This window comes from Lottia gigantea, assembly GCF_000327385.1.
Source record: "Lottia gigantea unplaced genomic scaffold LOTGIsca_38, whole genome shotgun sequence".
In the NCBI taxonomy this organism is placed as follows: Eukaryota; Metazoa; Mollusca; class Gastropoda; family Lottiidae; genus Lottia; species Lottia gigantea.
In genome coordinates, this window is record NW_008709295.1 from 1,870,611 (window position 1) to 1,894,885 (window position 24,275).

At 32.2% G+C, this 24,275-nt stretch overlaps 2 protein-coding genes across 2 annotated transcripts; both read left to right on the plus strand.

Moving 5' to 3' along the window:
• Window positions 1-13,226: 13,226 nt before the first annotated feature.
• Window positions 13,227-14,182, plus strand: LOTGIDRAFT_163219 (hypothetical protein; the record flags this gene model as incomplete). The annotated part of the gene is made up of 2 exons (XM_009059281.1): window positions 13,227-13,717; window positions 13,864-14,182. The coding sequence occupies 2 exons, from the start codon at window positions 13,227-13,229 to the stop codon at window positions 14,180-14,182; spliced, it is 810 nt and encodes a 269-aa protein (XP_009057529.1).
• A 99-nt stretch (window positions 14,183-14,281) lies between these two features.
• LOTGIDRAFT_163220 (hypothetical protein) lies at window positions 14,282-15,702 on the plus strand (the record flags this gene model as incomplete). Its single annotated transcript, XM_009059282.1, has 2 exons — window positions 14,282-15,212; window positions 15,524-15,702. 2 exons carry the CDS (start codon window positions 14,282-14,284, stop codon window positions 15,700-15,702), a joined length of 1,110 nt encoding a protein of 369 aa, XP_009057530.1.
• Window positions 15,703-24,275: the final 8,573 nt, after the last annotated feature.

The window sequence follows — 24,275 nt, forward strand, 5'->3', positions numbered from 1 at the left end:
ATAACCTTATCGTTTCACTTAATGATGTTTATAATTTCTTATGTCTCCTTGAGAGATTGTGAATAAAGTTATTATTATTATCAAAGTTTCGATATCACTTTCTGTTTTTTTTATGTTATTCGCTCGTAAAGTTGAAATTTCAACTTCCGGAATTTTGCAGATATTTGAAGAATTATTTTTGCAATTAGTTAGAGTAGTCCCCGTAAATATGATGGAATGAATAAATTTGACCCGGAAGTAGGGTCAGACGCCATCTTGATACGCCTAATTTTTATAAAACTCAAAATGGGGCCTTAGGGGTAAAGCTGATGTGTGTCGATAGAATCTCTAATTGATTGCTAACAAAAGATGGGAAGCCGATTTTAGATTTCGGCTTTCCTTTTTTTTAATTTCCGGTTTTATTTTTTCATTAATTGTTAAAACTGTTAAGGCATATATCTAGTTACCTTGACCTTTGGTGACCTTATGACCTGCACAAATGTTATGGCCCCTAACGAGATCTATCTAGAAATATATTAACCTTTGTCACGCGATGTTAACTTCCGGTTCTAGAGCCATTTGAAAATCGCAATTTTTATCTTTAAGAGCTCTGTCACTTGACCTAATTATCATACGACAAAATTTATTTTATTTCCTTAGTGTGTGCGATTTCTCCTATCTGAAGATATATCACACTTGATATATTGCGCTTTTTAAAATTTTAAAATTTTACACTGACGTCTATAGTAACTGTGCGTAATTTGGTTTTTGCCGTATAAACTCAAACTTTTAACGTATAACAACGAACATCTCATGATTGTAGATGCTTGAAATTTTTAACATCATTTAACAGTGCAGACATGATAGCAGACATAGTAAAAGTTTTGGGTGGGCGTGGCACATAATGTGCCTGAGGACGACGGGGGAAACACGTCGAAACGTTGCATAAAACTTTAACCAGTGATTGTTGTTCCATAAAGCTCTGTCTATATATCGTACTCGCAATTGCCAAATGCCATTCAAAGACTTTATTGAAGAGACTAATCCAATTCCACACAAAAAAATCTACAAAAGTGATTTTTAATTTTTTTAAAAAAGAAATTTAAAAATGTGTTAGAATTGTATCGTTGACCTGTGAAAAGTTTAAAAAGAAACATAAGGGGTATATGTTCTTGTAATATACAATACATCATAAGAAGGAAAATCTGTGAAAATACTCTGGTTTCATGAAACCTTTCTAATAGGTATATTGGAATATACTATTCATCATTCTACCAGGATGCAACGCACTGCTTCAGCGCCGTTGCACTTACGGCTCTAGTTTTTTTCTACTTCTGGTCACGCTCCCCAGCCAAAACTGCAAATGTAAAATGACGCATCTTAGCACAACCGGAAATGACGTAGGACGTTAACCGTTCATTACGTCTTTCTAATACCTGCTCTAATTCTGAATCTATTTTGATCATAATTTTTGTTCTGTTCATGTCTAAAAGATAGCAATTTTCAAATTTCAAATTTTGACTTTGGTCGCTGACTTTTGGAGATTTTATTTAGAGCCTTTTTCAAACTTCCACAATTTTTTTCGCGATCGATCTGGAAAATTTACATGTAGATGTCTACAAAAATCTGCTTTCAAAATTTAGATATCACTTCCGGTTTTGACGTCATTCGCCCCCAAACTTCAAATTTCAACTTCTGGAATTTTGTAGATATTTTAAAAATTCTTTTTGCAATTAGTTATAATTGTCCCCGTAAATATTTTGAAATGAAATAATTTGACCCGGAAGTATTGGGTAAGACGCCATCTTGATATGACTAATTTTTATAAAACTTAAAATGGGGCCTCAGGGTAAAATTGGATGTGCGTAAATTTGATGTTTATGTAAACTGCAATCGATTGCGAACAAAACATGGGATGCCGATTTTTGAATTTTGGCTTTGTATTTTTTTTATTTCCGGTAGTATTTGTCAAAATTATTAAGGCTCATATCTAGTGACTTTGACCTTTGGTGACCTGCACAAAAGTTGTTGCTCCTGACAAGATCTATCTTATAATATCTTCACTATCGTTAACTCCGGTTCTACAGACATTGGAAAATCGCGATTTTTAACTTTGAAGAGCTCTGTCACGTGACCTACGACAAAAATTCTTATATATTCGTAGAGTGCATTGGTCTCTCATTTTTGGTGATATATCACACTTGATATTTTGATCATAATTGCGCGTTTTAAAAATTGAAAATTTTGTACTGACTTCTATAGTAATTGTGTACACCTCATCACAGGCAAATTAAAAGTTTTGAAGTTAGCGTGGCACATCCGGTGTGGATTTACCTTTACCTGATATATTTGCAATTGTCGCAAAGTTTGCAATTTTGCATGAATAAAGTTCACTATTTAGGGCAATAGTTCATTTTTGAACTTTAACATAGATGACCTTGACCTTTGTATGGTCAAAGGTCATTGACCTAGGATGAACATTCTTACTCTGATTTTTGATGTCCGATATATACTTCCAGTTTTGAAGACGTCCTAAAACAGCAATTTTCGTAACTTCAAAGGCTCATATTACTTTTATTTGACCTTTGTTGACCTTTTGACCTGAACAAAAGTTGTTGCCCATTACGAGATATATCCGATATTATCTTCACTTTTGTTGTGCATCGTTAACTTCCAGTTCTACAGCCAACTGAAAATCGCGATTTTTAACTTTAAAAAAGATTTGTCACGTGTTCTAATTTACATACTGATAATAACATCTTTTAGTATCGATATTTTGACTATTGAATGTTTACATGCTTTTCTTTTCGGTAGAAAATCCCATTGTGACTTTAAAATGCAACGTTTCATTGCTGTATTTTTTTCCGATTCTGGTCAGAGCGCCCAGCCAAAACTGCATGTGTCACACATTAACTGAAATCATTATCTATCATAAAGAGCGTGTCGTTGTTGTTTAAAAAAGTCTCGCGACTCTGTCCGGTGAAACGTAGCTGTGCCTCAGGTGATTTCCATTATTATCAGACGTCATGCTGGGGAAACCCCATTATTACATTGTGAAAGCCGTCAACATGCCACGCACAGCAGCAATAACTCCACGCGCGTAAGTGTCCTACCTGCCGCAACGGTACCACATAATTACATATTTTTGATGATCATTTTTTGAGTTATTGCCCTTGACTTTGTAAAAACGCGTCAAAAGTTGTTTTTGTCCTTGATTAGAGCTGTGTGATTTAATTGTTTGTTGTATTTAGATTATTGATATTTATTTTAAAAATTTGTGGAATTACTCAGCATTACTAACTGGCATATATGGGTAATTCCATCATTAGCGTACAAAATCGGCTATTTTTGTCCTGGTGTAAGTGACATTTAACTGTTACACCTTAATAAAAGTGTCATTTTAAATATGTCCCGATTCAGATTCATCTAATATTTCTTTTCACCAAATCTTCTCTTTTAACCAACGCCAGTTTTTCAAACATATTTCATGCAATAAATAAGCATGCGATTAAAGACATGTAAATCAATTTATTCAAAAACACCGTCACGGGGACTCTATTTTGTGTGTAGAAAAGTAGACAAATTATTATCAAGTGACTACACAACACAAACAAATGGTGGATATTTATTTATGATAATATTGCTTTGGTGAGTTTGTCCTTTTCCATAATTTGACCAGAGTATTTTTATTCCGATAACGCATTTTTTTCTGAACCATGTAGAAATTTGTAGGTGGAAACACCTATTTCATGAAAGAAATTCACGCATATCGAGGCTTCGAAGATGATATAGTCCCTCGCATAAATACCTCCCAGGCATCATGTTTATGTCAAAACTTTCAACAACGTAACATTCAACACAATAACGCAAGTAGTGTTTCGGTGTTGAAAGTTTAATTTAGAAATTAAATAAATTTATCACATTAAATTGTAAACGTCTCGGTAATTTGGATTGTAATGTTTATTTTATGTTGTTTCTTCAGGTAATTCGATTGAATTATGCCTTTGAGTGGCAAAGAAAGGACAAGGAGGTTTCGTGAACTCAGCAAGTCTGACCCTCAAAAAACACATGGTTTATTTGCAAAATGAAAGACATCGAGGGAAAAAGAGAACAGAGTCGGGAAAAGTGAAAAAGATGGAGATTTATCAGTGAGGAGCCAAGTAAAGAATATAAGGGATTGGAGAAATAATCTTTTGAGGGAGAACTGAAAAATGGAAGATTTTTTAAAACTTAATTCACCACCACACTCTTCAGATGAAAACAACAACGTACATGCAAGATAGATCCAGGGTTGTGGGGAAGTTGCACAAAATACAGGACCAAGAACGCCTTGTTGAAAAGTATAAAAAGCGATTTAACAGATTAAAGCTAAAGAAAGTGACAAGATTGAGATTGATAATTCTGATTCACCCATTCACAATAACTAGAAAATTGATATGTCAACTTGAAAACAGTAGATATCGAAAAAAAGCCAGATGCACTCTTTTGTTCCACCACGCCCTGGTAAAACAACTTAAGGATAAAGGGAGGAAGAATTTAAAAGTGTAAAAAATTGCAAAAATAGGAAATTTATTCCAAAATCCTTCTATTAAGATTTGTTTGGCCTCCTTTTGTAATCTCCGTCCGACCACCTAATATAAAGGACAGAAACACTGTCGCTGTAAACGGCACGATAATGCACAGTTTCTTCTAGATAAACTAGTAGGTTTGAAAATAGTCAGAGGATGTACTGCTGTTGATAGTTTTACGAGGTCTGTAGTTTGCACTGATAGTTTGGAATATGTGGCGGGATTGTGTGAAACATGTATAATTAAAAAAGTAGTTGTTGAAGACCACGAGGTTCTTGAAACTGAAATAACATGGTATAAATGGAGTAACAACATGAAAACTATTAACTTGAAAGATGGAGAAGAAAAATGAATTAACGTTACCTTTAAAGAGCTGGTGTATGGTGGCCCATGGTTATCATAGAAAATCTATCGGTATAACTTGTAAAAACTACCCACCAAATCAAAAGAATTCAATAAAAAATTAAAAAATTAAGATTTGTTTTAATAAAGTCCTCTACGTGGCCTATGGTTATCAATGATTTGACGGCATTCCATATCAACCGATTTCAACGTCACGTGACAAGGAAAGATAACTCTTAAGTTGAAAAAGCCGGAAATTTGAACAATCGAATCACAACAATCTTTATGTATATTTCTGGTACCGCTACCGGTATTTGGCTAAAGAATATGCATGGAGCTTACCTACATTGAGTAGACGTTTATCATACTTTGGCATTAGATATATTGATTACAAAATATCTGTAGATAACGTTGAAGAAGAAATGAACGGACCGGGCAAATTGTTAGGCTATCGGTTAATGCACAAAAAAATAAGAGAGAATCACAAACAAGCTGTACCAAGACAATTAGCCTTGATGTAAATGACAGCTAACCATTACGATGCTTTGAGAGGGCGTGCTCTTTTTCGCAAAGGTAGAAAAAGAAAGGTCAGGTTGGAACATTTTCATCACTTGTAAGTATTCACTTTACATGTACTAAAAACTAGTCTGATTCAGATTGGATAATTTGGCACCTAACCAAAATGGCCCCTCGGCCTCAAAATGGCCCTTTGAAAAAAATCAAAATGATATTTTTTCAATATGAAAAAATCTGCATACAAATGACAAAAAGCACCATTCATCTTCATTTACTCAGTTTATCAGGTTATCACTGTATCACATTATCGATAACCGGACCTTCACATTGAATATATCTATCTATGTTGACTTGGGACAATTTCGGTTAAGTACCAAGTTGACTAATATATAGGCCTATCCGGACTATGTCTCTGAGTAGTTGTAAGAAGAAGGGAAAAACCTACCCTTTGAGTGTATTTTAGTACCAGGAGAGGAACAAGGACATTGCAGAATAACAAAAACCTCTTTACAATGTACAATCCTTCAACTCAGTAACCTTTTTGAATTTATCCACAGATTATTCCTAATGACTGATGTATTGTTTTCAGGGTCCTAATCACACATTTTCAGCCGATTGACAAGATAAGTTGATGGGATACAACGAAATATGTTTCCATTTGCTATTTATGGAATGCAAGATGTATATAGTAACAAGCTATTATTTGTTAAAGTGTCAAACAAAAATCCTAAATTGATAGGAAAGTTGTACCTAGATTATATAAACCAGACAAGAGGTAGTCTATCAATATATGTTAGTAATGTTTATTTTTAGTTTTATCTCTTTTCTTTGTATTGTATTTAACCATATAAAGCAAACAAACAATGAGGACATTTTCACAATGTCAAGCTATTACAAACTTCGCACTTACACCTTGACTGCTGTTGTCACCTTTCTTGTATCATGGGAGTTTGTAAATGAGACGATTTGATTGGATTGTATGCTAGCGAATACAGCCAATCATAGGCCTCAACAGAAAGTCTGTTTAATTTTAACAGTCTTTCTGTCAAGGGCTCTGATTGGGTTATTGGCAGACGTACAATCCAATCAAATCGCTGCATTCCATGATACAAGAATAGTGGCTTTTGCAGTGAAGGTATAAGTACAAAGTTCATAATAGCTTGACATAAAGAAAACCCAATGGCTTTGACAGATTACTTTTGATGTTACAATCTAGAATCTGCTTGTGTTCAGATATATATCAGTTAAAGTTTCATAGTTCTAATGGTTCCTAAAAAAATTTCATATCTTTCATTCAGAAAAAGATGAAACAGCTATAATATATTAGCATGGGCATTCACTATTCAGTGCGAACAAAAATTTCTTGTATAGGCAACATAACAACATAAGGCAACAGCTGAAAAATTATCAGCATTTCTTGCGAATTCATTTAAAATTGTATGACCCATCTTGTGAAGCAGTACCCCAAAAACACTTTCTTGCTGTGATGTAGGATCTAAATTGGAAGTTATAAAACAGCATTTTTATTGGAGTGATGGTTAGTGGTTAACATGGAGGTCAAAGAACAATGAAATGAGTTCAATAACCATCCTGGATCAAAATGGAAAAGAATGATATCGCAAGTTTTCAGTTGAAGCTAGTTTTATTGTTTTTTTCAATGTGACGGTGGTGGCGTGAACTTCATTTTCGATTTGGTAAATATTTTAAAGAAAAGTTCCGCTACCTTTTTGGAGAAGGATATTACCATCCAGAGGAGAAGATTGACAGGTCTATTATAGTAATATTTCAAGTGAATTTGATTTGACAAATATAGACAACTTCTGCTCCAAACATTAAAGTGATTTATCAGCCAGGTCTATCAATTTGGTTAGCTATTCGTCTCTGTGGACTTTTCTAAATGTATTTGTATTAGGGACACTGATAGCTTCAATTGCCACAATTCGAATTTTCAATCAGATGTCTGGTTCCTGCAATTCAACTAAAACTAAGTGTTAGATGATGTCACTTATCGCGAAGGGCCATATATGATCAAGAAAGTTTCGTGATTAGTGACGTCATCAAAAACTTATATTTTTGAGGAAATGCAGAAACCAGACGTCTGAAATTGTCTTGTTTTAGCCCAAATTGAACCTTTTCATTTTGTATTCAGGAACATTTTAGCTTTAGTGTTTTTACCTCTCTTACAACAAGAAATTGATGAATTTTGCAATTTGCAATCACAGAATGAGAAAACAAAACACTCATCAACCAAAAGGAATTCCGAATCATCTTTATGACTTTCCTGAGAAATATGGTTCAACTAATTGTGGTATTTGTATATACATATCTATTTGTTACAATTCTTTGTCTCTTCTATTTTATCTTCACAATGTAAAGCTATTATTACGTCTTATACCTTGACAGCAATAGCCACCTTTCTTGTAATAACAGAAGTTAGTTAATGAAGCGATTGGATTGTGTGTCAAATACAACCTCGAGTCCTCGATAGAAAGTCTGTAATCAATAAGCCATAATGTTTTCAGACTGTCGAGGGCTAGGATTAGAGCTGTATTCACTGGCATACATCCAATCAAACTGCTTCATTCTGTGATACAAGTAAGGTGGCTTGTGCAGTCAAAGTATTAGACGAAGCTACTAGCTTGACATTGTGAAGATTTGTGATGTTATACTGTTGCCATTCAAGTCATGTTCGCAATTGCACATGTGAGGCTAGCATAATGTGATAATTCTAATGATGAGTAGACCTAGAAGTTTTGTTTAAGTCTCGATCTGGGGAAATTGTTATACTCCTTAGTGTTTTGGGTTACTTTGTCATTATAAGCTATGTCTGCTCCTTTTGAGAAATTCTGTTTGATGTATAATTCACCATTGAGTTGTTGAGTATTCCCAATTATAACAGTGTTACTGATAGGTGAGAATAAAATATGATAAATAATGACACTTGTTTCAAAATTTTACTAAAATCTACTGCCACAAGGAAGTTGATTTTACCCACATAAAACGCATGAAAAAGAATTATCTACATCCGTTCATCTTCACAATGACAAGCCATGACAATTTGCCTTTCTTGTATTACAGTTTAGTTTGTAAAGGTATAAGATTATGTATTAGTTTGACAATGAACTGATATAGAGAATTCATTTTCATGTGTTTTATGTTAATCAATTACTGATATCACGGTTTTTATATATTTATATACCATCAAATTACATACACAGTTACATATATGGTTTTAATCTGGTTTTAAACAAGAGAATAATCACAAGATTGAAGGAAATCTGTGGTGTAACCATATACTAACAATGATGCTATTAATTTTGGCTCCCCATGGCTCTGTCCATTGTGATTTGTGATAAATAACTGCCGCCTAAATCAATTTCTACCAACAATTAAGCCACTGACTCACTATAAAGAGATTGTTGCATTATATAATCTTAAAGCCATAGAACTTTCTAGAGATTTACCCGACCCAGATTATGCTGTAAAATTATATGATTAAAGGGAGTGTAAAAAGGTTTTCTAAAATTCTTATGTGTATCGGGGACACTGATATATAATTTGCACCATTCAAATTTTCAAACAGACGTCTGTGGTTTCTGCAATTCCACTAAAACTAAATGTTTTATGAAGTGATATAGCACATTTTGAGATTTGTGACGTCATCATACGGTTAGTTTTATCGGAATTACAAGAACCACAGACGTCTGATTGAAAATTGGAATGGTGTAAATTAACGCTATCGGTGTCCCTGACACACATAAATATTTTAGAAAACCTCTTCACTTTTAGTACAACAATCTCTTTATAAAGTTTCACCAAATACCATGATACAATCATTCACATCTCTTCTCATTTTAGGTCTCGGAATCTGAGACGTTTATCTGATGGTATCATTAATCTACAAAATTTGTTGCAAACGTGTTCAGATAAGAAATTTTATATACTTTCAACTGATAACACAGAAATAAACTTCATTTGAGTCGTCAAGCAGATCTGTGGTAGAGATTTCTGGATCATATAAAGTGTAATTTGATCCTTGTATGTCTAACAACATAAGCTTCTTTTTGCAATGTTCATAACTAAAGTGTCAGCAATGTCTCTTTCTTCCTTTGTGCTTTCCAATAATAAATATAAATAATAAATGGTGTTAAATTGAAAAGTTTTTCCGAATTCAGATGGTACTTTTCTGCTAAAATGATCAGTTATGGCCTTAGCCACAGAGTGCATTTGCACGTGTTTTCTGGTAATTTCCTCGGATGAAGAAGAAAAAACTTCTCTAACAGTTTCTCATTGTATTGTTTTATCACCCACAATGATTTAGTCGACAGTTTTCTGCCTTGAAGGCATTTATAAAAAAACCAGAAGCAAACTTTTCCTCTTCAACAAGTGCTTGAAGAGTTTATATTAATATCAAATTTTTCTATATATATCTATATATATTTTTCTTTACAGGTTTTACAAATTTCCCTGCATTCAAAAGTGTTTCTAATAAAATAGATTCTGAGTTTTTCTTCCATCGACACTTCCCTGATGATACAGTGACAGTGTTCACAACTTCAGTAACTTACCTTGTCCTTTATGTGCTGTATCTGGTTTATGTTGTTACAGGATGGCCCTTTATTTGAGACAAGTACATCGCATGTCCTAGTCGACTAAATGCGTCGAGCAGGCTATTTTAAGATTATTCAAGGACATTTCCTTGAAATTAAAAGGTACAAATTCTCTTGGCTGTAAGGGTTTGAATGTCTGTTTATTATCGGGCTCATCTTCAAGCCTCTGCACCACTATTTCTCGTGGTAAAGGTGTCCTGTTGCCTTGCCGGCCTTAACATGTATACACCACTACGCATCAATTTAAACAATCCAAATCTTTGAAGGAGCCAACAGACCCCAACCCAATAGTGGCATTATCCACATTGATATCTCTGAGAACTGGGAATCCAAATATCGACATGAAATGCAATCCGTTCACTTTGGTGGTTCTGACCCTTCACACTGGTGTGATGTATATTTCTTCATTCCATTTTGTACAATTTCAGATTCAACTCGACATGATCTTGCGGCAATCTGGGTATATCTCGACACATTATTGTATGGAAGACCAATCAGCTCAAAATTCAATGTTCTTATTTCCTAATTGCTATTACCTAATTGCTACTGCCTAATTTCAATTTATAAATTCTCATTTCTTCATTTGTAGGCTTAACTGAACATTTGTTTACAAAATTTATCATTTGTAAACAAAATTTAACATTTGTTCGCCAATATCTAAATTATTAGTTTAAGACTGCCCTACGTCTAGAAAAACCAATTTTTGTAGTACGAATTCAACATTTGTCTATTTAAAAATGTCATCTATATTAACGACATTTTCTGTAATAGCAATTGTATAACAGTAAATTTCTAATAACAACTATGTAGTAACAAATTTCAACATACAAATCTAGCTCAACAAATGTGTAAATACAAGTTTGCAAATAAAAATCCCCAGAATCAAATCTTCAAAAACATTTCGCATAATACAACTTTCTAAAAGCATCATTATAACGTTAGTCGGCGCTGATGATTGCTTCAAAATAAGAAACAGACTATAGCCAAGTGTTGTTTGCCTAACCGAAAGTAGAGTTGTTTTTTTAGGACCAATTTAAGGTGATCATTTATATCAGTAATCACAATGTGTGAAAATCCGGATCACACAGAATACAGCAGATGAAAAATCTCTTGCGAGAAAAAAATATTAAAATCATTCATACACTTGGAAATTATGAGCTGCAACCAGGTATTTTATCAGATATCGAAGTGTGCATCGAAATGATCAGCCAACTGTCTGAAATCATTAGGCCTACAGAAATTGAAAATATGGATAATGTAGTGAACTGTTTCCAGAAAGGATTATCATCTTTTCAAGAGGAAATACTCATATAGTTGATAAAAAAAAAACAACCCCTACTATTTTACACAGGGAGTGTGGACGGGCCAAGCTACTTGATTTCTAAGGAAGGTTTGGAGGAGCTATTAGAATGTGATTTTAGTGTGTCAGAAATTGTGAGTATAAGCACAATTAAAAGGAACCTAACCCAGAATGGACTTTCAGGGAGACTTTTTAGTGATATTGGTGATCAAGAATTACAAAATAAGGTAAAAGACCTTAAAAAATCAATTCCCTGATGCAGGCTATAATTGCTCTACTGCGTGATAATGGACTTCAGAGAGCTAGAGAATACAAGAGCTGTGGATCCCGAAGTTGTCCTTTAAAGACGCCTCTTCTTCAGTCTAAGGCGTATTCAGCGCAGATGCTACAATGTGCGTGCACCCAGAGCTCTATGGCATATAGACAGTAACCACAAACCGATAAGGTTGGTTATGATAAAACTTGTAAACAAGTTTCTTATTTTAATTGTAATTCATACATTGTAGATTAGGGTGGTTGAAAGGTAACAAGTTACTATCCAACAGAAGGGTAGTTAGTTAATATTGTCACTTAAAGACGTAGTAGCATACATTCATCTTTTTTGGTTAAAATAAAGTAACACATTTTCTAGACTACCTTTCCCCTTATATCCACTAATAATAATAAATTATTCCAGGAATTCTTCTTTATTTTTATCCGGTGGAGGTTTGTAATTCATGGTGGGATTGGCAGGTACTTAAGAGTTCCAGTTTTTCTAGTTGTAAATAAAAATAACAAGGCTGATTCAGTAGTATATGAGCTCATAGATTGGTCGCATTTTTCCACATTCCATTTCATTTCATGGGAAAAATGCAACCAATCTATGAACCCCCAAAACACAAGACAAGACCTAAATTCCCTACATTTCATAAATTCTTACACTTAAAATAGACCTAAATTCCCTACAATTTCATATAACATCCTAAATTCCATACATTTCATATACCAAAAAAATACCTTCAATCAATTTCCTACATTCCATCAAAAAAGCATATTAAAATAATGCAGAAGGGAGATAACTCTTTTTTGAAATTTTCTACTCAAATTTTAAACCTTAAAAATGGCAAATAAAATACTAGATCCAATCTTAAGATTATACGATCCGATTCGTTATTCGTTTAACAAGAAAAAGGGGATTATATTATCATCTCACCCACTGTTGGTTTTAAATCCCAATTGAATGATGGTGGTAGAATTACCTTCGAAATTATCGAATTGGTTGCTTCTTTCCGATGCTTATTTCAGATGCAATTTCAAAATTAAAGATGGAACTCCCAATGAAAATCGTGTTCCACAAAAAACGTTAGAAAACAATTTCTTTCCATCTTTATTTAGCGAGATGGTTTTGGAAGCTGGTTCAAATCCGATAGAAACAATCAAACATCCAGGGGAATTCGACACAATGTTGAAAACAGTTATACATCCTAAAGATTTCGATTCAGTCTAGGGTTTGATACCCGATGTTGGCGATGGAAGTGTTTTAAAAGAACCGGTGAGAAATCTTGCAATAGATGCTGATTTAGCTAGAGTGAGAGTTGTTGCTCGAAACACAATAGAAAGAGTAGCTAATCATGGATTTGAAAAACGAGTACTTCAGTATAATAATGTTGTTGAGAATAATAGTTGGGGTAATTACGTAAAAGGGAATTATATCCTTTATTCAGTCTGTTGGAACAAAGAAAAGTTTCCAGAGTAATCAACCACGATAAGATTTTCTTTGGAGAGAATGGTTCAGATGCAAAATTAGAAATAACAAATCTCCAACTTTTCATGCCCGTAATAACACCATCAATTGAAGTAGAAACGAGAATATTCAACTCGTTAACTAAAGATATTTAAATAGCTTTTCTTCATCGTAACACGGTAGGTAGCATGACTTTAACGGGAGAATCCACCACCTGGTCAATCACTAACACTATTAAACCAGCAAGATATTTAATAGTTGGTTTCAAGAACTTACCAGATTCTCAAACGAATAACAATAATGTCTTCAGAGTGGCAATGAACCAAACTCAAGATCCTTTAATCCATAAAGTTCAAGTAAGATTAAACATCGATAATTATCCTAACCAATCTTTAACAATTAATCCAACCACAAAGGATTATAATGAATTGTATAGAAACTATAAAAATATGTGTGAATTATTTGGAAATCCACCTGAGTTTGAATATGTAGATTTTGCACTTAATCATCCAATCTTCTGTTTTGATCTATCAGCTCACCAAGAAGATCTTTGCAAAACAGGAGTCAACTTAAATATTCATATTGAAAAAACACAAGTAGATTTAACAGGTTATTGTTTATTATTGGAAGAAGCAAAACATTTAATTAAAATAGCAGATAGAAGAATGATAAGAATTGAGTAAAAAATACACCCTTAAAAATAAAAGTAGAAACTTTAGTCAAGAAAATAATAGAAGCTATCGAAACGGAATCACCAACTTTCAATGGTAAAAAAATAAACATAACTAAAAAACTTATTGATAAATATAAATATTGTAAAGTCAGAGACGATATAGACTTAGAAAAAAATGATGCGAACGCAAAAGAAGGTGGATTTTTACCTTTCCTTCTACCTTTAATATTTGGTGGTATTCCAGCGGCTACTGGAATAGCAAAAGACGTCAACTCAAATAAAGCAGCTGCAGTAACAGCAGCTGAAAAACGCAGACATAATTTAGCAATTGAAAAGGAGGCACGAGGTTCAGGAGTGGGAGAAATGATCGGCACAATGAAAGAATTTGGAAAAAGATTTGGGGAGGAAACCAAGAAACAAGGATTAAATAAATTAGTAGATTTACACGGGAGAAGTCAAAGTCAAACATAAGGGTAATATTTTTAAAAAATATACACACTGGAGAAGGAATATTTCTTTCAAAGTATAAAGGAGAAGGAGTTATTTTTAGAACAAATTAAAATAATAAAAATGGGCAACAAATTCAATCATTCACAAATATTTCCTAATAACCCAATGCTCATGTGTATATGCGGTAGTTCCGGTTCTGGGAAAACTCATCTCACTTTTAACATGTTGACAACACCAAACCTTTTAGATTTCGATTCTTTGTATATCTACACAACAACACCAGAGCAATCGTATTATCAATTTCTTAAAAGCTTTAGAATATCTACCAAAGAAAGACGTTCAAGACCTATTTCAATATTACGAAGAAACGAAGAAGAAGTGGAAATAAAAGATATCTTAAATAACTACATCGAAGGAAAGAAACCAACGGATATAAAAGTTTTTCTTACGAAAAATGTTAATAATCTAGACTTGTCTTATATTGATAGCAAACGAAAGAACTTAATATTGTTTGACGACTGCGTGGCGCAAAGAAATCAAACTGTTCACAACTGTTACTGCATATACCAATCCCAATCTTTTTACGGGATGGATTCTATGTTTATTAGAAAAAATGCAAATTTTTTTTTATTATTTGAATTAAACGATAAAGATTTATCTCAAATCATTCAGTCGATAAATCACGGAATGGACAGAGATGCATTTAAAAAGGTTTGGAAAGCTCAATGGAAAAACCCAGATGAACAAGGATATGTATTCGTTAATACTAGAAAACCTGCGGGTGAAAGATCGGCATATGTTAATTTTATTTTTTTAAAAATGGATAATTGGAATAATATTTTAAAAAGAAATAGAGAATATATCAAAGCTAAGAATAAAATAAAGATCCAAGTTGAAAATAACAGATTACAACAACTCGGATTAACGGAAAATCTACAAACTCTATTTCAACCCATATTAAAATCTCAAGAGGATATTAAAAAGAAATTAGCACCTAAACAAATTCAACAATCACCGGTTCCTTCTATAGAATATCCCATTAAAGATGATGGTATTATAATTAGGTCATTATATGATATAAATCATTATTTTTCAAACCCTGACCCAGATTTACCAAAGACCATTTCACCAATTGTTGATAATGATAATTTGATCAATTTTACCCTTCATTCAAAATCGATACAAAAGACTTTTTATTACATTAACAGAAGGATTAATAGATTTGATGAATGGCGGGGATATTGAGATTGCCAAACGCAAGGATTTAGTAGAATACTTAAAATTTCTGTATATAATAAAGAATAAGCGCAAAACAAAAAGATTGATGACAGTTGAAACATATTTAATTTATTCCTGATGAAGAGGAATCAGATGATTATGCAGAAGATTATCCACCAATCATACAAGAAATAGATGAAGATATGGTATCTGGAGAAGGTATAACGTTTTTATCCGACAACAACGAGGAAATACTTAATAGATTACAAATTATATTAGCGGCAATGAAGGAAGGACATCCATCGCACAGACAATATAATTAAGTGAATTGTATATGAAAAAGACTCATAGAAAAAGGTATCATAGATAAAAGTGATTATAAAAGCGTGATAGAACAACTATTCGTTATCACCTCAAATAAATCAGACATTAAATTATCTCTAGATTATGAGTACGAACTCGATCGCAATAAACAGTACGAACTCTGTTTACAATTCCATTAGAAATATCAACGAAAAAAATAATCAAATAAAAATATCAACAGATAATGGAGTTATGAGAATGATATCGATGTGATAAATATACATTGCAATTTGATAAACGGTGGATTTTTCAATAAATACAAACGACAGATTATTTACAGTCTTCCAACATTCACTGTACCGATAGGATATAGAATTATAGAAAAACCATTTCAAACAACGTATTTACCACTTAATTCCTTTATGATTAAAGATGTAAATCTGGAAATCAAAGATGGTAAAAATAGGTTTATAGATTTTGGTAACGAGGAAATTGTTATTCAACTTCATTTAAAACAAAAAAATTAACTCTCTTCATTCTCTTCTTGAATCGTGATCATCAAATTCATAGTTTTCATCTATGTTAAATTCTTTTCCGTCGTTGTAAGGATACATAATGTTTGGTGCTTTTCTCTTAACGAGATTTAGATAACTTCTAAAAACTTAGAAACCCAAGGTTTCTTAAATTCATTCGTTACATCGAGTCCACTAGATAATCGAATATAATCTTCTACGGATCGAAAGTTAGAATGATAATATATTAACTTTTGGCGCTAAATATAAACCAAATATAATTCCACCATCACCGTAATCATTCTTTCCTTTACAATAATCATTTTCGGACACCAACCCAGCTTCATTTAATTTATCCCAATTGCTAGACGAAATGTATAAACTATCGGTATCCGTATAGTATATTTCCGGTTTATAAAATCCATCTATAACGTGAATAAAATTATTCATTATTTTTTTTACTCTGAGATAAAACGAATGATCCCAAATGACTAGGTGTAAATCTTGTAGAATCCTTAGGAGGAATAAATTCTTTTTCTTCTTCATTTATCTCAACTATAGTTGGCTTTTAAATAGATGTCTCGATGTAGTTATATCCTTCTGAATAGATTTACCTTACAACCAATTGCCTAATAATTTCATACAATTACTACCTACGATATTACCTTCTTGTTTATATTTATTTCTTAGATCTCTCAAAATTAAAATATAATCTCTATAGAGTGGAGTTATAAAATTTTCTTCGTAAACTATACCATCTAATATTTTAATAATTTATCCACCGGCATTCACTATTTCTTGAATATCGACCGTTGTTAAAACGTCGTGACAGAAACCATTTCTGAATCTGATTTTAGTGCCAGTTTCCTTCTTACCTTCTTTATTCGTGAAAGTGATTTTATCTTTAGCTGGTATGGGTTGGAAGAACATGTTTTTGGGATATTCAAACCAGACTTTTAAAATAGCAGTTCTAGGTCTGAATTTCTGTTCATTAAAGAGCTTGACAAACTCTTTATTTTCTTATTATTAGAGTCACTTGTACTGTATTCCTTTAATATATTACAAATTTCATCCATTTTATTCGTTTTAAATGATTTTCGATTTGCCGAAACTCTTCCTCCTTTAATACTTTGTCTGATAAATATCTTATAAAAGGTTGAGTATTTGAGTAACCTTTTCTTTTTCGCTGTGTTTCGGAACCATTCTAGTAGTTTCATAACATTCTTCTTCAATCATTTCTTTATCGTAATGATATAAATAATACCAACCCTTTAAAGATAAAGAAGGAGCTGTTAGATTATCGGAAATACAACTTCTTTCATTGCTTGATTGTATTTTATCAAACAAGCTCCGAGACATAGCGTATCTCTTTTAGCGTAAGGTTCGTGTCTTAAAGATTCCCAATTATCATTAGTGTATTTTGCAATATTAACAACCCCGATCTTTCTCAAATTCATTGATAGATTAGATGAATTTCCCCATGCTGCCAAACTAGATGATTCGTGTTGATAGGAACATATGAAATTAAGTTAAAGGTAGAGACAGAATTCCTCTGGTCGTTTTTAAAGGGCATTGTGTTTTTTTTACGTTTTTGATCATGATCCAGTTATCAAAACCGCTAGCGTTATGAGCAATTAATGTTATTTTTTTTTGATCTATTTTTCCTAAACGTTGCAACATTTGATCGATTGTTGTAAAATTCTTCTGGAATGGGATCTGTCGGTTTCAAATCTGGAAAGAGATTATTTATTCTGTTTTTCTTAGTTTTTCTAAATTAATTAACGTGCAAGATAAGGTATGGCTTTATTTTCTTTATATGTTTCGCAATCCCACGCGTATAAACAATCATCGGGAATGGTTGGAGAAACATTTAGTTTTAGAGGTGAACCTTGCGTTACCGCATTATCATCTTTACAAGTTCTCCATAAATTTTCATCGTAATTATCTTCTATTTCTTTAATGCCTAAGGTTTTGTTATTTCTTCTTATCAAACAGAAATGTTCTTTGTGTAAATAAAAAACCCAATCTAATTCTTCGGATACTTTATTTGGTTGAAAATGTCTATGTTTGGGCATATAAATTTGAAAATAAGTATTAAATTTCCTATTGAATTCGCAGATTCTAGCAGATGTCATAACTCCTTTTCTGTTTGATTTTTAAAAACTGTTGATGAAATCTTGAAAATCTCTCGTGTAGTCTTCGTTTATTAACGCACTTTACAAAGCAGTATCCATCACTCGGTATATAACAATTTATACCGATATATTCATTATCTTTTTGAGTAAGGTAACACCACTACCCTTTTTTGATCTTTTTATTTCTTTGAAATTGTTTTTACGGAAAATAACTTTTCCTGTGAAATACCAATCAGAAGCATCCGATTTATTATCCACCGCAATGTAGAAATTGACAAAAGTTTTGGAATTTGTTTTTCTATCATGTATTTTTGTCTACTTTCGAGTTCCATTTTTTAGGTAATTAAATTAAGTGAACTTCTAATAAACCAAAAGATGGAAAGTAACAGTTACTAATGATATTTGTCCTTTCGAATCATTAATCTTATTCAGATGAACTGAAAATTTGGTTTTTATATATAAACATATGCATTATCTCTTATTAAAAAATTTAACTGTTTGTTTCTTTTTGTGGTTCTGGATTTCTAATAATATTCATTGGTGGTGGAGTTTCCGTTTCCAATATCATATCAAAATCTCTCAATATAAATCCATGTTCTTCTTTATCTGGTATGATTAACATTTTAAACCTATCTATATATTTTCCACTAGTTTCAAATTTATCTTAGTGATCAACCATGGTGTTTTCGTTAATTCTTTAGTTTCTACATTTTTTGTACCATTGATAAACTGAAGAACTTTACGAACGTTCAATTTTATATTTGATGAATGTGAGATTTGTTTGAAGAATATTGAATCAACAGTTATTTCAATTGTAATTTTTCCATGAAAAATAAAAGGTATTGAATATAAATCAAGATTTGAATCAAAAATATATTGGGGGTGAATAATACTAGTTGGAGAATATACTCTATCAAAAATATCAGTAATAGAAGTATTGTAATCTCTCAAATTTTTAAATGGAAGATTGAAATAATATGATTCTTTCTTGAGAAACCTTTTTTCTAATGCGAGTATATTTTTGTCCTGTTTCAAAACTGTTCTGTATTTGTTAATGAATATAGGTTTTGTTCTTTGTAATTCACTGTTAAGTTTAGTTTCCAGATTCCATAAGAATCGAAGAAATAAGTCAGAGTCTTTGTATAAAGCAGAATGTAGTGTGTATATTTGTTATCGCGTAAAATTTACCTTTCTTTTATTACAGATCATTTATTTCATCTCTCATACAATAATAAAACGGTGATATATTTAACTCATTCGCCCATCTCATAGGTTGAAAGTTTGTGGTTGTACCGGTTCCATATTTATCGAGAAATTTTTAAAAGTCGGTTTTTTTGAAAAAAAATTGTATGACATTCTGATAAAACACATTCAATAATATTTTGAACTTAAATTAAAAGTCGGTTTTTTGAAGTTCGTTTTGATAAAACCTTCCTATGATTTGTTCTTTGTCTTGATCGATTAATTCATATGTCGGAGGTGATGTGGTGTTTACTTTATCAACGATAAATATTTCTTTTGTCCAGTATCCAACGTAAGCTTTTTCGAATTTGCTTTGCGCGTTAATTGCCTTATAATATTTGGATTACTCGAGGCTTGTTGGTGTGACACCTATAGATGAATGAATTTTGTTATTGTATTCATCTACAACCTCTGGTAATATTTTAAGCCATTTTTGAGATTTAAATTCCGTGAACTTTTTGAATAATTTATTTTTTAGACTACCTTGCCTCAGGACCTCTTTTCATGACTATTTTTCTAATACTATTTTTCTAATACTTTGAGAAGGTATAACGTTTTTTAATATTTGAAAATTTTGTACTTTCTTCTATAGTAACTGTGCGTAATTTTCTATGAATCGAAATGATGGTGTAATCCAATTTGTGTAAATTTGATATCTATGATATCTGCTACCGATTGCTAAATTATATTTGAGAACCGATTTTTGAATTGTGATTTTTCTCTTTATTTATTTCCGGTTGAAAAATATGAATACTTTAAAGGGTCGTATATCTTGACCTTGACCTTTGATGATCATGTGACCATAACAATTTTGATAGCTCTCGACGAGATCTTTCCAATGGTATATTAACGTTTATTGTACGGTTTTTACTTCCGATTTTATCGCCATTTGAAATTGATGAATTTTATCTTGAAAAAGTCGGTTTTCCACTTGTAAGTTTTTTTGTGTCTAAACGATAAAGGTAGTTTGCTCCCTTCAACTGTTGTTGAATACAATGTGAGTTGAAGCGATCTGTCGAATATGCTTTGCGTTTGGGCGATCTATATCCCGTTAATTATGTTACTGTTACGATACTTTGCGGCACAGTTTTAAGCGTAAAATCAAAACTGTTACCTCGCGAAGCCTGTGGATCTAGTTTTTTTTTAAATTAAAAATTATATTTTTTGAATTGTTTTTTCGCGTGTGGATCAGTCTATTCCATATTTAGAATTTTTGAAATATAGGAATCCATATTCCAAACATTTAAGAATATTCCTGGCACTCGGCTTGTGTTATTATCTTATTCGCAATATTCAAATGGCTATAAAAACGGATGTAAACATCGTACAACAAAATCAAAGGCACTATGTGATAGATGTCGTCAAGGGCTATGACTTTTGTTCAGGCGACATAGTCACCACAGGTCAAGGTCACTAGATATGAGCCTTACAAATTTTGAAAATCGCTGTTTTTGGAAGCCTATAAAACCGGAAAGAGGTGTCGGACATCATAGATCAAAACATGAATTGACATTATAGATCAATGACTTTTGACCTTGAAAAGGTAGAGGTCATCAAAGATGGAGGTCAAAAATGAAAATTTAGTCAATTTTAAAACCTATTCCTTTTTTAAAAGTAAAAAGTCCAAAACAGATTTATCTTCCTACGATATTGCCCAAACTAGTGACCTTTTTCCTGAAAAATATTATTGGTAAAAAAAGTATGCTTTGCAAGTTATGATAAATTACAAATATATAACATATATGTGAATCTAACCCGGATGTGCCACGCCCACCCAAAACTTTTTCTCCTATCATGTGTACAATGTTAAATGATGTTCAAAATTTCAAGCATCTACAATTATTAGATCACGAGATATTCGTCGTTATACCTTAAAAGTTTGAGTTTATACTGCAAAAACCAAATTACGCACAGTAACTATAGACGTCAGTGTAAAATTTTAAAATTTTTCAAAAGCGCAATATTGATCAATATATTAAGTGTAATATATCTTCAGAAAGAAGAAATCGCACACATTAAGGAATTAAATAGATTTTGTCGTATGATAATTAGGTCACGTGACAGAACTCTTTAAAGATAAAAATTGCGATTTTCAAATGTAAAGGTAAAGGTAACTCGATATATGCCTTAACAGTTTTACCGAAAAAATAAAACCGGAAATTAAAAAAAAGCAAAGCCGAAATTCAAAAATCGGCTTCAAGAGTTAGCAGTTCGAAGAACGCACTGCAACTAGAACCGTTATAACGGTACCGAAGCAGTGCGCTTCCAACCTGATACATCGATAACACGTTGCATTTTGATGTCACAAATAGATTTCTTACCGGAAAGAAAAGCATGTAAACATTCAATAGTAAAAAAATCGTTTAAACCGTTTAACGTTCGGTAGTGAAAAGACGCATGGATTTGATACCATTCGGTACTAAAAGGTGTTAACATTCGGTAGTAAAAAGTCGAATTTCAAATAGCTGTAAAATTAAAAAAACAAATCGCACAACAAAAATGGAAATATTTTTGGAAAAGTTTTGTCAGATACTGTAACTTGTGTTACGGTCAAGAGGTCAACAAAGGTCAAATAAAAGAGAATATAAGCCTTAAAAGTGTTGAAAATTCTTGTTTTGGGACGTCTGTAGAGGCGAAAATCTATTTCGGACATCAAAGATAAAAGTATGAATGGACATCGTAGATCAATAACCTTTGACCTTCTAAAGACCAAGGTCATGCATGTAAATGGTCAAAATATCAAAATTTTATAAATTGTAAAACCTTTTCTCTTTTTTAAAGTAAAAGGCCCAAACACAATGTAACTCTATCAATTATTGTCCCAAATAGTGCTTTAATTTTATGTAAAATTTAAAAGTTATAACAATTTGAATTATTTAAGGTAAAGGTAAAAGTATCCCGGATTTGCCACGCCCACTGCAAAAAAATTGTGTTGTCTCTAATAATGTGTACAATGTCAAATAATGTTCAAAATTTCAAGTGTTTATAATCATTAGATCATGAGATATTCGTAGTTAAAAGTTTTTAAGGCAACTGTCGGTGAAATATAGAAACCGTTACAATTTCCCACAGTTGCTATAGAAGTCAAAAAAAAAATTTCAAATTCTAAAAAGCGCAATTTTAATCAAAAAACCAAGTGTTATATATCATTTGAAAGAATAGTAAATAAGATCACGTGACAGAGCTTTTTAAAGTTAAATATCGCAATTTTCAATTGGCTGTAGAACCAGAAGTTAATTGCTGTTTTCGGACGTCTGTAAAATCGGAAGTATATGTTGCACATCAAAAATCAAAGTAAGAATGGTCATCTTAGATCAACGACCTTTGACCATGCAAAGGTCAAGGTCATTTACGTTAAAGTTCAAAAATACAATTTTTTAAAATTGTTAAACCTATTCCCTTTTTTAAAGTAAAGATCGCAAACAACTGTAATCTTATCACAAAAGTACTGATCTACTTTCATTCAAAATTTCTAGTGTGACAATTGCAAACTTTTCGAGTTATGACAATTGCAAATATTTCAGGTAAATGCACACCGGATGTGCCACGCCCACTTTAAAATTTTGATTTGTGTGTGATGAGGTTTACATTGTTAAATAATGTTCAAAATTGCAAGCGTTTACAATCATTAGATCATGAGATATTTGCAGTTTTGCTTTTTTTAAGGCAACGGTTACTGTCGGATTATAGACATCGTGAATTAACGCACAGTTACTATTGAAGTCAGAACACAATTTTCAATTTTTTAAACGCGCAATTTTGATCAAAATATCAAGTGTGATATATCACCAAAAAGGAGAGATCATGCACTTTAAGAATATATAAGAAATTTTGTCGTATGTTAATTAGGTCACGTGACAGAGCTCTTCAAAGTTAAAAATCGCGATTTTCAAATTGCTGTAGAACCGAAAGTTAACAATGCACAACAAAAGTGAAGATATTATCAGATATATCTCGTAAGAGGCAACAACTTTTGTGCAGGTCACAAGGTCACCAAAGGTCAAAGTCACTAGATATGAGCCTTAATAGTTTTGTCAATTACTGAAAACATAAAACCGGAAATAAAAAAAATACGAATGCAAAATTCAAAAATCGGCTCCCTAAGTATTGTTAGCAATCGATTGCAGACGCTTTAGACACCAAAATCACACAAATCAGATTTACCCCTGAAGCTTAATATCGATTTTTACAAAAATTTGTCACATCAAGATAGCGTCTAACACGTTACTTCCGGTTCAAATTTTTTCATTTCAAAATTATTATAGGGACAATTCTAACTAATTGCAAAAAGTATTTTTCAAATACCTACAAAATTCCGGAAGTTGAAATTTCAAGTTTAGAGGCGAATGACGTCAAAACCGGAAGTGATATCGAAATTTTGAAAATAGATTTTTGTCAGGAATCAAAATGTTTATCTACTATAAAATTTTTAGACCGATTGAAATAAAATTGTAGAAGTTGAAAAAAAACGCTAAAATTAAAACAAAAAAAGTCAGCGACAAAAGTCAAAATCTGAAATTTTATAAAGTGCTATCTTTTAGTCATTGGTTTAAAGTAATGAACAAAACATAAATTACGGTCAAAAAGGATCAGAATTAGAGCAGTAATTCGAAATACGTAATGAATGGTTAACGTCATACGACATTTACGGTTGGAAGAAAATGCATCATTTTACATTTAAACAGTAGCGACACGCAATGTATA